The sequence below is a fragment of the Amphiura filiformis genome, chromosome 12 (assembly GCF_039555335.1).
Source record: "Amphiura filiformis chromosome 12, Afil_fr2py, whole genome shotgun sequence".
NCBI lineage: Eukaryota > Metazoa > Echinodermata > Ophiuroidea > Amphilepidida > Amphiuridae > Amphiura > Amphiura filiformis.
This window is the reverse complement of record NC_092639.1, coordinates 48,876,338-48,894,032: the sequence shown is the minus strand read 5'-3', so window position 1 is coordinate 48,894,032 and position 17,695 is coordinate 48,876,338. Positions and strand designations below refer to the sequence as shown.

Here is a 17,695-nt window from a genome sequence, read left to right as displayed (position 1 = left end):
CAACTTTAAAATTACTTGCTTTCATGCTTTGTTGAATTTTTAAAGAAGTTCTAAACATCTTAATCAATCTGAATCATAAGGATTGAACATTCTTCCCGGCACCTATATTTCAGATATACATTTTATTTGTGTAAAGACCAACCATACTTAACAGTGATATACAATACATAAAAATAGTTTGTACAGCCCCTCTCGAAAACCAGTGCATTGCATGTATACTTGCTCAATTAGCATTTTGTGCAAATTTTATTACAGACTTGAATGCGGTTCTTTTTAATGGACCTTTTCATTTTACATGTAAAGTCTATGAAGATGAAGATTAGAAAAGGCTAGAAAGGGATCTATTGCCTCTTTTTGGCCATTTTAGGCACTAAAAGGTTCATAAAAAGAGAATTGAATACAATTGTGTAACAAAATTCGCATTAATATGACTCAGAACTGATGTGAAGATCCACTCGCCAGTTATCTGATTGACTTGAAATTAAACCAGACACATGGCCAATGGATCTTCCTCTGAGACGGGGAAAGACTCAAACAGAAACATACGGAGAGCAAAATATAACTTCACAAATAAACTTTAATTTCTCATCAACAAAGTGATCACAACATATTATAGATGAGTGAATATTCTCACGTCCTTTCTCCGCAGCGGCTGGCTGACAACTACCCAGAATAATAGTCGAGGGTAATTGATGACACGAAGCCGCGGAGCGATATATTTAAATTAGAAACTATGGAAAGCAAATAGCGCCATAACACACGCCCTGCCTTTCTTGAATTGGCGCCTGACAATTCTAATTTAATAATATAACTTTTTAAAATAGCAATTTGAATTGATTTCAACATATGATTTAAAAATATATATCTTTTTAACATAAACTTTAACATCAGACATAACATTCATCAAGTAACTGCATGACTAATAATTAACTGCATCTTTTTAATCTGAAACATTTAACTCCAAAACACGATTGGATGGGGAGAAAATTATTTTTTAAAAACAACATCTTTTAAAACTCTGAAGCTCGTACAGCAGACAAGGAAAAGGGGAATATTTCTTAATCCCTTCAACTGTATACAGCCAAAGCTTCAAGTTCAGTAGTTGTATACGTCTTTTCGGAATCATGCAAAGCTCTACCTCCATAACAAATTACCTTCTCTTCACAATCTTGTACCTGTGCTAAAATGAAACAAAGACCTTTTATACTGGCGTCAGTTTGCAACATATATTGAGTACCATCAAAACGAGGGTAGGGAAGAATTGGAGGTTCTACTAGCTTTTGTTTCAGGATTTCAAACACTTCTGCACACTCTTTTGACCACTTAAATTGAACATCTTTACGAGTGAGATATGTTAAAGGTGCGGCTATTTTACTGTAATCTCTAATGTACTTCCTGTAATAGCCTACAAAACCTAGAAATGATCTTACTTCCGATACCTTCGTTGGAACTGGATACTCTTGGACTACTTTGGTTTTCTCTGAATCAGTAGCTATCCCATCTTTACTTACAATGTGTCCTAAATAACGTACCTGTTCTTGAGCAAAAGTACACTTTTTAGGCTTGAGCTTCAAATTGGCTTCTCTCAACCTCTGAAATACTTGTCTCAAATGATCTACATGTTCATTAAAAGAATTGGAAAACACTATTACATCATCAAGATATATTAATACAAATTTCCAATTTAAACCTCTGAACACTTCTTTCATAACTCTTTGAAACGTGGCTGGAGAATTTGTACATCCCATTGGCATTACATTAAACTCATACAAACCATCTTGTGTAATGAAAGCACTCTTTTGTTTTGAGCTTTCTTCAAGTCCAATTTGGTAATAACCTGACGCTAAATCTAGTGTGGAAAAATAATTTGGTGTTCCTGCGCCTAAGCTATCTAATGCATCATCTATGTGAGGTAGAGGAAAATTATTCTTTTCCACAATTTGGTTACATAATCTCATATCACAACAGAATCTTAGTGTACCATCAGGTTTAGGAATCATTACAACAGGAAAACTCCAACTACTGGTGGATTCTCTGATTAAACCATCTTCTAACATCTGATTGACTTGTTTACGTATTTCAGCTTGAACATGAGGAGGTTGTCTATAAGGACGACATTTGATTGGGGGATGATTACCAGTTCTTATGACATGCTCAATTTTCGTATATCTTCCTCTAGGACTATCTTTGGTTTGAAAAACGTCTACATATAAGATATAAGATCAGATAACATATCAGAATCGGTATCAGTTAAATGAGAATAATTGAAATTGACCTGAGAAAGAACTTCACGTACCTTAGGATCTGGCGAATTCTGTGCTTTTACATGGACTGATGATACAGGTACTTCATCTACTACAGAGTCATCTATATCGGTCAAATGAATGATTTCACTGTTATTTACAAGTGTAAATGTACCAAGTTTTGTTCTAGGATACAACACAATTGGTTCATTGCTAGTGTTTAACACAAGTAATTGAGTACTACAACTAGATTTGTTAGCAATAGGTTGAACACTTGATACTGTATTGGCAATCAATACTCCTAAAGCAGTGACTCTCCGTCCTCCCTGACATAATCCTATTGTGCCTTTTGGAAGATTATTCGATAACCTCGCACGCACCACTGATTGTGAATGAGGAGGAATTCTTGCCTTTCAATTACACGTAAATTACTTTTGTTAAATAACCGCAATTTCTGTGTGTTAAAATCTAATCTGGCCTTATGTTGTTTTAGGAATCTCTTTCCCAACATGATTTCCTGACTAAGATTTCGAGCAATATACATTGGCACGAGAAATTTTGAACCTTCAATAAACAACGGAACAACAACAAAACCACTGATTTGCAACACAGATTTGTTAGCGGTACGGGCTTTTGTTAATCGCGGTTTTGACACTGCAATTTGGTGTGACAATTCCAAAGAATGCCAGTACTCATGATCGATTAGATTCATTGTACAAACAGTGTCAATTAAACAGTCAATGTTTTGGCTACCAATAGTGACAGAAATCTAAACTTCTTCATCAAAATCTGTTTCAACGTTATCACTATCGCATTCAGACGCGGCAAAATTTGAATCAAATTTTCCATTGCGCGGAACTTGGGCTGAATTACACGGAGAATTATTGCCCTTTTGACGCGTTTGCTCAGTCACACTGTTTACATTACAACTATTTGAAACAAATTTCTGTAGAGTTTGTGCATGTATTACCTGTTCATCAGTTGGATAACAACTACGACCCCGATTATACGCATCTTCCTTTTCAGGACACTGTCTGTAGTTTTGACCTAGTGTATTACATCTGTAACATTTCATATAACGGTCATTAACCTCTCTACATCTATACGGACTCTGATCAATACAGCTATTACTGTTTACAGGTGCATGACATCGATCATTTACATTTTGTTCAATAGATTCAATGTACCTCTCATTGGACAATATCCTCTCATTGACCTCGCCAAAACAATTGTTTGCACGTCCTACGTGTTCGTGTACTACTTTCACTATTGCACTAGTACTTGTATCCACTAATTTCACTATTTCATGACTGAGTCGGAGAAGATCATTATATTCTGTACTATGGATTACCTTCTCTGGCTGCTCTGCATCTGTGTCTATATAGGCCTTGCCTAGGGCTAAGTGGCTTATTATAGGAGGAGCCATAATCACATTTACTTTTCGCCATTAATATACACTGTATCAACACAAGAATATCACGCTGCAATATTATTCACAAAATGGCAGAAAACAGAAAACACGCAACAAAATTCTTCGCGCCACAAATCAACTTTGGCGGGAAATCACTAGAAGCGTGAATTTCACTTAATCTACCAAAAATATCACATTATATATACAATGAATCAATCCAAAATTGCTATAAATAATAATACCAAATTAACTTACCTTGGGGTTATGTTAAAGTAAAATAAACTAGTTTGCTTTTATCAGAGTCAAAAGCTACGCCTCACATTTATATAAACTTGCTCAGAAATTTCGGAGTATTATAAGAGCAAAGATTTTGCCGGATCATCTGTCACTGCAAATTGTTTCAAGATCAAAAATTAATGAATTAAAATGGACAATCATAAGAAATTCAGAAAATTGTACCACTTAAATCACATAATTTTATCGTGTATATAACCAATCACACAATATAGTTCTCAGTTCGTCGCCGGAGTTCTTGCTTGATTCAACAGAAGTCAGGGGCGTAGCAAGTGCATCGGGGGCCTATGGACAATGAGAAGTGCGGGACCCTTAACATCTACTTTATCAGCCCTATCCCTATTTACTTACGATGCGGTGGGTGTACGGACCACAATGTACACAATTACACTGGTAAATGAATCACACACAGACTCAGAGAGCATTAGGCTCAACACCTTTATTGGGGCTCCGGGCTGATCCGAGATCGGGGTGGAATCAGGAGCAGAGAGCGACGGTTTGGATTCGTTCGGAGCGAGAGAGGCTAATTATCTTGTCCACAAACAACTACACTGACGGCTAGAGACGGACTGGCCACATTTAATCACTCTCTGAATTCGATACGCTACCATCACTGCTTCGACCTCTATATTGGACACGCCCTGTGTAGATCTGCTCATAGATGTGCTCATACTTATGTTCATGAAGTGCGACATCGTTCCTTAGATTTTTGTTCGCATTGTCCTCTGCTGTTATGGCAATCTCGAAATTTTCTTTTTCTGTTAGCCAATATGTATTCATGGCGCCTTTGCCCTGGGCAAAAAAAGAGACATTCAGTCAGTAAATTAAATTACAGCAAACAAAATATTAATTGGTAGTTATTTTAGGCCACGTGTCACAGAGATCGCGCTACATTGTCAAAATTTCAAAAAATCATTAAATTGCAGGAAATTGTGCTAAATTGCGATTGAATTAGACTATACACGAATCCGACGGGAGCTGTTTCTACTCCTCAACCGTGGGTGGCGCTGTTGCGTCCGCCATTGCCGGGGGCCATTTCGCGCTTGATTCAAGTTCACGTGCACGCTGTATGTTCACCTTTCATCTGTTTTAAGCTATTTTAATCCCGATTTTAATCAGGTGAATACTACAATTTTTTCATGATTAGGTCTACCTTATTTTGAGGAGCTGTGGTCGGAACATTTTTGAGCATTTAGACCTACAATTATATTGATGCTCAACTTTAGGCCTGGTATGCTAAGCCTTGGGCCTGACTAGTCATTTATTTTGGTTGGTAGGCCTACTCGGCATTGACACGGGTACCGACCCTAGCATAACTCGCCGGCTCTCACAACCGATATTGGCATGTTGGTAGTGTTAATTTAGACAAGGTTTAACTTCAAGTCAGGGATCTAGAGGTGGGATTCATTCATGATTTATCAATAAACGATCGAAGCATATACTCGGGCCCATGGGCCTACAATAAAAAACGTAACACGTTTTGTGAGAGCAAAGCAGGGTTCGTATGGGTCATGGAATTGTGCTTTTTCATTTTCCAGGCCTGCAAAGTCATGGAATTCAGAAAATCTCTTAAAAGTCATGGAAAGTCGTGGAATTTCACAATTTGCTCCCCAAAAAAGTTTCTCTGATTAATAATATTATTTTAAAGCAAAAATGGTAATTAAATTTATTAGCTTTTTCATTAATAGGGCCTACCCTTTTCCGTGTTTCCGATTGTTAGGCCTACTTTCTAAATCGGAAAGTAAAATCACGCATTTACCAGCCAGCACCTGCTGGGTAAATTATGCACAGAAATTATGCCACTTGCCCACTCTTCCGCCGTCTGAAGGTATATATTTAGTTAACTATTTAGCTATTTTGGTGCAAAATAATTATTATTTTGCACCAAAATAGCTAAATAGTTAACTAAATATATACCTTCAGACGGCGGAAGAGTGGGCAAGTGGGCAATAGGCCTAGAAGATAATTTCCGATAATTTCCGATAATTTCTCGTTCCGACTTTCGGATCATGCATGAATGCACATTATGGTTTTTTTAATTTAATACGCCTATAGGCCCTACCTAAAAGATGATTTCCGAAATAATACTTCTGACTTTCAGATGGTTCATGCACATTAATATTTTTTATTAAGTAGACCTATCTAGGGCCTAACGCTATACACATGCTATGTCGTCTGAAGGTATATGGGCAATTCCGTATGATATAGGCCTAGAGAGCAAATTCCAAATGGTGAAAATAGTTAATATCTCCAAAAACACTGGTGCGAAATGATAGAGAAGAACAATATCTTTAATTTGATGCGTATTGCAGTTATATTGAAATATGTATACTACTCCTACTGATTTTTTTTCAAAAGACATGATTTTCTGCCCAAAATTTTGTTTTTGAAAATGTAAACATACATGTTACATTCCGTTACCGTGGAATTGCCCATTTAGTAAAATTATTTTATTTAGCTATAGGCCTACAAGATGATTTCCGACATCGTTTTCTTTCCGACTTTCGGATCATGCATGCACATTATTATTTTTTTTATTTAATAGACCTATAGAATGATCTCCGATATAGTTAACGTCCGATCTGATGGTTCATGCACATTCACATTAATATTTTATTAACTATCTAACTACTACACGTACATGCTTTGTTGTCTGAAGGTATTTAGTTAACTATTTAGCTCTATTGGTGCAAAATAATAGGCCTAAGATGATTTCCGACATCGTTTTCGTTTCGACTTTCAGATCATGCACGCACTTTGTTTTTTTATTTAACATGTATAGACCTACAAGATGATTTCCGAAATAATTTGTGACATGAACAAGGGGAATGAGTCGGATGTCGCTAATATTGTTTTTGAGATATTGGCATAAACAATGTTCAAATTCTTTTGTTTTATCATTGTTTTTAGCCATTGATATATTGCTCATAACTCGGTAACCAGACGTCCGATTTTGATGGAGTTTGCATCAAAATGTAGCATTAATTTGTAAACAGCTAGAAAATGATGCAAAAAACTTCTAATTGAAAATTGCCGACAAGTGACTCATCCCCCCCTGATGATGTCACATTTACTTCATCAGACCAGTTCAGATGGTTCATGCACATACTTTTTGTTAATTATCTAACCCGGGCTATCTAACTGCTACACCCGGTGCTACACATGCTTTGTCGTCTGAAGGTATTTAGTTAGCTCTATATTGGTGCAAAGTAATAGGCCTACAATATAATTTCCGACATTAATATTAACCATGCATAGACAACTAGGCCCTAGTATACATGTACATATCCAATAGAGTTTTCTAATTAACATAAGCACTAGATTTTTTCTTTTTTTTTTCTTTTTTTTGTTGTTGTTGAAAACATGCCCTAACAAAACCCGATGTTAGGCCTAAAGCTTCTGGTGGGTGGTCCACCTGAATCAATGAATTGTTAGTTTATGCATAGGTCATGTAATAAAGCCAGTGCAAAAGTTTTAAAAATGCTTCGTGCATAGTTGAATATGGGAACGTGGACATTTTAAAGTGTTGTAACTTGAAAATGGAGCTTCTTTGAAAATTGTTTTGAAAAAAAAATGCCAATTGCTATTGTCATTTTTTTCAATGTGAAGGTGGTTGAATTAAAGCATATTTTGAAAGTAGGCCTATAGTGCCCCTCAGCATGGTTAGGGTTTTGAAGTACACAAATAGTAGGCTATATGTATGAAAATGGTTGGTGCATTATAGGGGCCTACCAGAGAAAGTCATGGAATTCTTTAATTAATGTCATGGGAAGTCATGGATTTTTTTTTGCTCATGAAGTGTAAGAACCCTGCAAAGATTTGTGCCGTCCGGACTTTTTCAAAAATCAGTGAGGGAGTCCCTTGTTATTTGTTATTTATATGTTGTTTTTTACCATCCATTTCTGTGTAAAATTGCAATTGCAAAGGCTTTGGCAACACATATCATAAAAACGGGGAGGTCGCTAATATTTTTTGTTATTTCCCCAAAGCCCAAGGCCTACCCCTAGCTTGAAGAGAGTGTTGCAATACATGTTTATAAATGGTAGGCCTAATAAGCAAAAACTTCTAATTACATGTCTTTTCATTGCAACAATTTTAGAAACAAAGAAAGGGACCAGAGAAGAAAAATAACAAAAATATTTGAAAATCTTCAAAAATCGGGCGGGGACGTTATTTATTTTCAATTGGCCTCATCGGGAAGTAGGCCTACCGCATCGGACTTTCAATTCGTCGCCGAAGAAAATCGTCAGTCAAAGACCGATAATTTTCTTGTTCTTTTGTCGCTTCTTAATTAAAAGCATTCATCATTTGCATTTTTGTAAGTTTAAAACTCTACTTCTGATGAAAATTTTGCGATATTTTATACTACTTAAAAGTTTACTTAAAAAACTATTTTCAATACACCTGTAGGCCTAGGCCTATCCGGTTCTTTAAACCAGAGCTAATCGACCGATGCTTTTTAACACTTTTCATACGGATGAAATAAGCTTTTGTTTACAATATTTAGGCCTACACTGCGGCGAAAAAAGATGCATAAATTCACTTTTTTGACAAGTAAATTACCTTGAAATTCTAGTTTGGCCAGTCTCGAACATCATCTGCCTAAGCAGCCATGGCAATTTGATGATGGTGACAGTGAAGTGAACTTAGAGAAGCATATCCAAAGTATTGTTGTTGTTTGCCTATGCTATGCTGCACAAATGGCCCCCGTAATGGCCCCCCGTAATGGCGGCGATGTAAGAGGGCGCCCTTTCGAGAGTGCGCGGTCGGATTCGTCTATACCATAGTCGAATTTTGATAGAAATATGTTATTATTAATCATGATGAACGCATTCCGTTGAACACAAAATTATACTGATGTTTATTAAAATTAAAGTGTTCAATAGTAAAATGGTCATGAAGAGTTTATATAATTAGACGATTAGTGACAATAAAAGTTATTGAATGCAACATATCTTAAATGGCTCACTTCAATACTGAACAATTCTGATTTGGGAATCTACCAGTTCATTGATCGCGAAAGCCAGAGTAAAAAATCCGACTATGTACTTCGGCTTTTAAGCAGAACTTTACCCCGGGACTTTGGTCTTTAAAACACACTGTCAATCATGTTTGTTTATCAATCCAATTTAACTAAGTACTAAGCATGGAAGTACAAGACGCGCTAAATGTACGTCCATGCACCACTGAGAGTTTAACTTTCGAGCCAGCACAAACGTACCGCAAATTCCATGGTAAAGATGCATTACATGATGGCCAATTTTAGTTGGGCCAGAAATTGGCCTAACTCTCCATAGACCGATAGAGTCCCGTGTTAAGAATCTTAACCGCAACCCAAAAAGTAGGTAGTCCACTTGGGAAGCTAACACACAGAGGGAGTAAGGTGACTGAAATTATCAGATGTGAAAATTGAACTTAATATGCTTAAATGTCAATTGCAAAATGGGCAAGAGGACTATGGAGACGTCTACGGTTGAATGGGTAAATCGCAGCCATACATTTGTCCCTCAAGTATTTCAAGTTCAATAGTGGATGTTTACTCATTTCACCTGGCTAGGTGGTTCTTATTAAATGTATATAATTTATTACTCTCTGCAAAATTTAATCATTTCAAAATACACTTAATTAAGAAGTACTTTGACTCAAGACACTGACAAAACAGACGAAATTGCATCATTAAGAAACAGCTTAACAGTCATTGTCGCAAAGGGTATACCATGTGGTTCATGGATTTTTTGTTTTTGTTTTGTTTTTATATAAAAACATGTTGATAGCATGTTACCTCAAGATACAATTTCGGTCGGTTTGTAACAATTCTTAATATTTTGGACAAAAAAACATCATGAAATAATTAACACTTTCACAGTGAATTTGAAATTGTGCGCCAACATTATCCCAATGAAAGTAAAGCAGATTTTGAAACCTTCAGTTGGTCTTATAACACTTGTATCACACACACCCTAAATATGGTACAATCTTAGCGACAGTGACTCGTAACAAATCAATATAAAGAAGGACATTTTGTTTTACATACCTTCACATCCACTAGTCCTCTCTCTATCAATGTATAGCCTCCCAAATCCATTAAAGCCAAATATGATGAGTCGCTGACTTGCACCCGGCCCGCTGTCAAAATATGGTCAAGGGTCATTAGTCCTTAGTCCTAAAACAGAATAACTTAGTTATAAACCCTTCCTTACCTTTACCCTAACCCTAACCTAAATATGACCCTAATCCTAACCCCAAACTTGACCATAACTCTTACCGTATTATAAACCGTAACCCAAACCTATCCCCAACGCTAACCCTAACCCTAACGGCTCTAGCCCAAATTCTGACATAAAAAAACCTTAACCCCTAACTTTAACCCTTTCTGTACTAATGACCCTGCGGACTAAAGATCAATGCAAACCAATTTTGGAAGCTATTTCCATCTCAGCACACATTTAGATATTGGGATTTTTATATTTCCTCTCATTGGAGGAGGATGGTCCCATCAACAACCTCCAGTGGCGGTTTTGTGTTGAGTGTGGGGTGGGGGTGACTGAAATCTGGGTGTAGGGTGTGTGGTGTGTGTGTGCGTGTGGGGGGGGGTAAACCCTTTGATTGAAAATTACCATTTGACATGTTATAAGGCCAATATACTCCAGCAATGTTCTGGCTAATACACGCTATCACACTGACAACATAAACTTCAGCTTCCCCCCTACAGTAGTCAAAACAAAAAATCACCCAAACCTCACTATTCATATTCTAAATTCTATACTGGTGGGGATTGGAGTCTACGTCATCATTCGACCAAAGTTGAAATAATACGTGATGAAATTGCACATGCATTTAACCCCATGAGAATTGCCTGCCGATTGGCCAAAATGACTATTGTGTCCAATTTTGAACCAATCAAGGAGGGTGTTAACAAGATCATCTGCTAATGCAAGTTTGGCCATATATAGTTTAAAGCCTAGTCATAGTTGGCAATTGAAATGAGCATTTCAAGTTATAACCAATCAGAAATGCTGTTAGATGACCAGTAGTGTCCAGGGTGTTAAATATACATTATAATTTCTTCATCTGTCTGCGATATGTTTCTTAATGACAAAAATTAAACTGGGATTTGAACGGGCAGTAGGGCAGTGACACTTGTATTCAATTCCTGTATGAAAAAAGAAGTTACTTTACGGCAGTTTGATTGACTGTTGCTAGGGTACATATGTGGTACATATAGTAAAGCTAAGCCTAAAATTTATGTACGTGTGTACGACAACGTTGTGCGTACCACTTCCATAGTCAAACAGACTTACGGTATTTTGATTGACAGTTACTGGGCAGTTTCGCACACCAAATTTTCCAAAGATGACGAACATTTCCTGCCATTAATTCGGAACTTTTTTTGGGAAAAAACAGCTTATTTAGGGAATATCAGCATCGGGGCATCGGTTCAATAGAGTCCGGAGTTTACTCTGGTACATCTGCCTATGCATGTAATGTTTCCGTTTGTAAATTCATGTTTAATTGTGCTAGTGTGCGATGCGTAATTCTTCTTTCCCCTGTATACGGTATGTGACTGACTTCATTTGCGCAAACGTGTGGCTTATCTTATAGTATATTTTATTCGGGAATCCTTGACAGAAGACGGTGAAAATTATTATTTTGTCAAATCTAGAGATTACTTACGCAGTCCAGTTGATTGCATACGGGATGCTATGTTTACTGTGTCACCAAACAGACAGTATCTTGGCATTTTTAACCCGACGACACCAGCAACAACGGATCCTATAAGAGAAATTAATATATTTGTTATGTTAAAAGGTTTTGTCATTACCATAATTTGTATTTTAATTTTGCCCGTGTGTACGTGGCTCCGGAACGCGGCTGTGACGCATCAGTTGTTTTATTTGCGTTGTTTTCAAAATTCATAATCAGTAACACATGCCTTTGGAAGAAAGCTCATCCCATTGAAAAAAAGTTGCATTATGTAAAAAAATATAGGACCTATACTGAAATACTTGTTACCCTATACGACTCACTGACTAAGCAAACGATAGACGGGAGACAACCTCTGATGATGCAGTATAATTTGCTCGTCAAATGAAACACAAAATTATCCCTGTGGCTGAAGTGGGTTCGCTTTTGAGGCCACGTGATGTTTTCATTGGTTACCGGTTGGCTGAACCAATGGTGTGTATCGCCAATCTGTATCCAGAGGTCCAATCACGGGCGTGCGCGCTCTGGGCTTTCGGTGCCATTTTGTTGCTAAGAGCTCACCCTCTGTCAGATCGTAAGAATGAATGGATTTTTTATTGCTGGAATAAATTATGTGTTCTTTCTGAATGCCAGACAAGAGACCCAAAAAATGTTAGTGTGAGCCCATTTTGTTATTTCAGTGTCTGGGGATAATGAGTTCTCATGATTTAGCGTATCATGTTATACAATTGGTGCATAAAATGTCTTATAATGGAAGACAAAGATAAAAAGATAAAATCGAGCACGGTTTGTTTGCAAGTGTCGTGATGATAGGAGTTGCTAAACGCGGCAGTAAAAGCTAGCGCCTTAATGTTAATTTTGCACCTTCAAATATTCAAACCATCTCAAAAGTTAGGTCTTTATAGTAGGAAACATTCTTTCGCGAAGGCACCATGTCAACAATGCCTAGAAAAGTTGCTTTTTGCCTTGTAAAAGTAGGTAATTTTTCGCAATTTTCTGTTATTCCTTTTCTCCGATCGGCACCAGATAAATCGACCTCCCTTTTAGTGACGTCAGACGCAAATTAGTCTCTTTTTTTTTACCTCTGTCTTTAATTATAGAATGAGGTGTTCATTAATTAAGAGATATGCTTGCCAGCGTTAATGCACACTCCAATCTGGATTAAGAGACGTACTTTATACCACTGTTAATGCCCATTTTAATCTGGATTAAGAGACATGCTTACCAGTGTTTATGCCCACTCTAATTTGGATTTTCTTGTGTTTCCTGTGTGGGACTTCTAGAAAGCACGCATGATGAACCAAGTCAAGTGCCACAGTAGCAATTTCACCAACATGACGATTACCACATCGAGAAGGTAATCCTGATAAAAACAAAAAACAATAACAATAACAATGGTATATTATTTGTTATACCATCTCTACGTCTAGATTTCTTTTGGGTTCGTCGAAGTAGCGATGCCAGAGCTTTGACGGTCTTGTCGAAGTTGTATTATCTCCCTGAAGATAACCCTTTTGCATGTACACTTGCATTTCGGCTAAGCCTGGTAATGTGCGAATTAAAATTGCTATGGCATGCATTTACCCATTAACGTATTATAGTGTACTTGAGTAGAGCAGAAATGGAAAAGCTTATTGTTTTAACCCCATGATATCTAATATTGCCTGTGATTGGTCAATTACATGATATTTTCACTTTAATCACCAATCAGAATGGAGCTTGCAAATAATTCACCCCAATTTTTTTGCGTGGTGAAATTATTCTAACAACGTTGCTGATTGGTCCAATTGATAATGAAAACTTCTTTTTGACAAATTGGCAGGTAGTTCTCATGGAGTTAAGGGATCCGTTTCGACAGTATTTTTTGTGGGACATGAGAGCACCTCACACCTATCGAATTGCATTCTGCATCCCAAACATGTCTTTCGTATATCAAATAATTTTCTTTTTTTTAAAATCACAATATAATACAAATTTTATGACAAATTATAAAAATTTGATATTTTTTTGATATATAACAGTCCTCGAAGTAAATTATATAAATCTAATGATATATTCTTAAAGTGTATGTAGCAGGGAGGAAAAGCCGACAGTCAATTGAAAATTTTGACCTTTCATATTGAAGATATGGATTTTTTTCCCAAAAGACCTAATTTTTTTTGGTGTTTTGGGAAAAAAAATCCATATCTTCAATACGAAAGGTCAAAATTTTCAATTGATCGTCGGCTTTTCATCCCACCTACATACACTTTAAGTATAAATCATCAGATTTATAAAGTTTACTTCAAGTACTGTTAAATATCAAAATATCAATTTTAATGATTTGCCATAAAATGTGTATTAAATTGCGAATTTCAAAAATCAAAATTATTTGATATCAGAATAACATTCTTCGTATTCAGAATGCAATTCGATATGTCTGATGTGCTCTAATCTCCCACAATAAATACTGTCCAAACGTTCATACCCCAGCCCTTAAGTTTTATTAATTTTATTAATCTAAACACATTAAGGCGGTTGATATACTGAACGAAGCGTTATGCCCTATCTATTTTTGCCTGACTTACCAGATGCCAGCATATATGTTTCATTGATGGTCTCTACTTTGTAGACATTGTAGTTATCGATTCGGGTATCAAATACCAAATACAGACCGTTCAACATTTCAACAATCTGAAAATAAGTGTTTAGTATAAACAATTAAATATAATAATTTTACGGTTCTGAGACATGTATGCTACACCTGCCCATTGTTTTTTTTTATATACTGCGCCAATAAAGTATCCTTAAAGTATCCTTACAAATAATCGCAATTTCAAAACTGAGCAATATAACTGGATAAATTTTTTTAATAGTTGCACTATCAAATCCTGCACATTATGACACCACATTGAATCCAATGCGACCTCCAGAAGTAATGTTACAAGCAATTGAATAGACGAAGGTCCAGTTTTAAAAGTGACAAACTGGCCTATACAAGGCGCAAAAAGATTCCAACAAGCGCAACAAAGAGACAACACAGTTTCTTCAATGAAGCGTCATTTAAAGCAGTTTTTATTTCAGTTTTTACTTTTCTGTACTTTTCATAACTTCATTTTATTTGTCAGTTCTTTTGTTTGAGTTTTCTATTGTTCCCTTTGTTTTAAATTAAAGCCAAACGCATAAATTAGCCATGCACCACTCTCAAACCAGATGTCTAGTCTGTGGAGTTTTGAATAGGCCCGTTTGTCACTTTTAAAACTGGACCTTTGTCTAATCAAATGCTTGTAACTCTGCTTCTTGAAGTCACATTGCACTCAATGAGGTGTCATAATGTGCAGAATTAGATCTATTAAAAAAACAAATTTACCCCAACACTGTTCAGTGTGGAAATTGTGATTATTTTTCCAAGTGTAAGGATACTTTATTGGCGCAGTATATCTTAACAGTTGTCTGTGCCCTTCAAAGTAAATTGTCAAAACTCAAATCTATACTTTGATCAGCTCGTCGGGCCTTATAACATCGCGGATTAATATGAAAATATTTTATTTTGGAAATTTTCTTGTGACATCTCACCACAACATCACGAATTATTAATTTCAAGTCCTACACTATTTCTACATTCTCACAAAATAAAGACCAGACAGGTCATCTAATCATAGCACTCTTAACGTGGGTCTACTTTTCGGCGTAGAGGTAAAAGCCTAACATTTCCTGCCTATTACGAGCTGATCAAACTATATAATTACTGTTTTAATTTCGTAATAATGTGAACTAAATTATTCAAATTTATTTAGTCGAGAATTAAAATGCTCACAAATGTCTGATGGTACAGTTCTTTCAGATATAAGCACACTGAATTTATGACTCTTCAGTGGAGTCAGATGGCTCCCAATATGGAATCATTTTAGACATAGAGTCGCAGAGTGGCTTGACTCTGCTTTTAGAGTCGCCCTGACTCCAGTTTGGCTTTCAGTGCATAGATTACGAAAAGTTAGCAGATTTAAAGAAAACCTTACCTGCATGGGACTGCTCATGGAGCATAATTTACCGAAGCCGTCAATATCAGCAAAAAATACCGTGGCGCTGTCATAATACTCGGCAGTAACACCTTGATTGGTCATCAACTGTTCGGCAACAACTTTCGGCATCATGGAATACAGAAGCCAATCTGCTCGTTTCTTTTCTTTGTTCAAAGCTTTGGTTTGCGAAGCAAGGGAGAGAGCATAGTTCTGGATGTCTCTTGTTAGTGCCCAGAATGCGCGTAATATCAATGGACACATAATGATGACGACGATGACAAGAGCTATGCTTACAGTAATGGATTTTCTATCGGACTGCAAGTCATTTTCTAATCGAGCTAAAATCTCTTCTGCCATTTTCTTCTGGACGTTTTCTAGGATGTTTACATATGATGTCATGCTGTCAAACCAGATTGTAGCATCATTAAAGCTAGGCTCTAATGTACCATATTCTACATTATTAATAGAACCATACTCGCGAATAACTGTTCTCATTTCTGTGATTGTCTGGAGAAAATCTTCGGACAAGTTGGCTACTCCTTTATCATACAACTCAATGGCAAGCATGGAGTATCGCTTTGAAGCCAGAAAATTCCATGTTCCGACGTTGTATTTTTCAAGATACCAAACGTAATCTTCATGTCTGTCAAACTGACCTCTAGCAAAGAACACCGAGCCAAGAGTACGTTCAATCCCAGTATCAACATTACTAACAATCAACATTTGGTACGCCACAAGTGTTTTCCATATGGCATGTCCTTTAGAGTTACCAACACTTTCATAGAGCCAGTCAATGAAAATCTGCAAAGCACTGGTGTAGAAATCGATCTCCTGATAAACCGTAGTGTTGTTGCGGTTTAGATTGCTGCGGTGGTTTGCAAGATGTTTCTTGAAGTCACTCTTTTTTCGAAAGAAAGGAAGTTCTTTCAAGATTCCTGTCTCGACGGGCCAGTACTGAAGCTCATCTAGTGCCACATCAGTCAATGGATACGTCTCTATTAGGTACATATTATTTGCAGCCCCAATTGCACTTACGTATAAAGCAGCCATGTCTCTTTCTCGCTGTAGCGTGCTCAGTAAAACGCCAATATCCCTGCTGAATTTAATAACATTACGTACTTCTACGTTAACATTGTTATTTCGCGCTATGGTTTCTAAATCCATCACAGCCAGAATGGCCAAAGACAAAATTGGAATCAGAATCAGAATTAACATCTTGGTAAGCTGAATTCCCTTTCCTTTATCTGTAAGAGGGTTTTCGCGGCATTTTCCCATTTCGTTTGGATGCAGGAGAAGGGCTCGAGTGGCTTCTTCTACTTTTGACAACGATCCAAAGGACGATTGTGAGTTGTCAACCCTTACCTCGCCATTGGCGTGAACTTCACGATAGAGTGGTGCCGTCATGCTGGTATAAACGCAATGTTTCTTTAAAAAAAAAAGTTATATATGTATATAACAATTGTATTGTTGCCGAGATATGTAGTGAAGAATTCGTTTACGCATCTTTCAGAAACCTCACTTCAACGACCTTTTGCCGCCAGATCATCAGACGGCCTGAAGATGCATCTTGGATTAGGTGCGATACTGTACCCTCTCAAATAAATGTTTAATTCAATACTCACTTCAGCAAGTAAACATTACGTGTATACAGTTTGAGAAGTACTTCAGCACAATTCTACGGCCTGCATACCGTTGATTCCTTACTATCGTGCTCATTAGTTTGTTGTGATGTAACTCCCCGCAAGTGTTTTCTAATGGCCTGGGTTTTTTAATGACATGCCGTATCATATATACTGAAAACAATGCTCTCATATCTTTGATGAAACCGCCGGTTACTGGGGAAAATGGCTTCTTTATGCCTAATAATGTCAATGCAATATTTCAATTGTAAAATAAATAATAATTCCGAGAAAAATCACATTTGGTAATACTTAGTAGTGCAAAATGTGCAATTAAATATCACGTACTACCTCTTTTAAAATACAAATAATTTTTCTTTGATAAATTATTATTACTACCTATTCTAACCATATTGATTAGGG

At 36.7% G+C, this 17,695-nt stretch overlaps 1 protein-coding gene across 1 annotated transcript; it reads right to left on the bottom strand.

The window, feature by feature from the left end:
• Positions 1-4,527: 4,527 nt before the first annotated feature.
• Positions 4,528-17,057, bottom strand: LOC140166872 (uncharacterized). Its single transcript, XM_072190360.1, has 6 exons — positions 15,651-17,057; positions 14,220-14,325; positions 12,878-13,015; positions 11,623-11,721; positions 9,983-10,074; positions 4,528-4,740 (listed from the first exon to the last, which is right to left on the bottom strand). The coding sequence occupies exons 1-6, from the start codon at positions 17,055-17,057 to the stop codon at positions 4,528-4,530; spliced, it is 2,055 nt and encodes a 684-aa protein (XP_072046461.1).
• Between the last annotated feature and the right edge of the window lie 638 nt (positions 17,058-17,695).

What these genes read in the sequence shown, in the direction of transcription:
- LOC140166872 (XM_072190360.1), bottom strand. Translation starts at nt 17,057, where the DNA reads ATGACGGCACCACTCTATCGTGAAGTTCACGCCAATGGCGAGGTAAGG. An exon ending in TAGAGTGGGCATAAACACTG is followed by an intron (nt 11,722 to 12,877) that starts GTAAGCATGTCT and finishes TTTCTCTTATAG; the next exon opens with GATCCGTTGTTGCTGGTGTC. An exon ending in GAGGACTAGTGGATGTGAAG is followed by an intron (nt 4,741 to 9,982) that starts GTATGTAAAACA and finishes TTTTTTGCCCAG; the next exon opens with GGCAAAGGCGCCATGAATAC.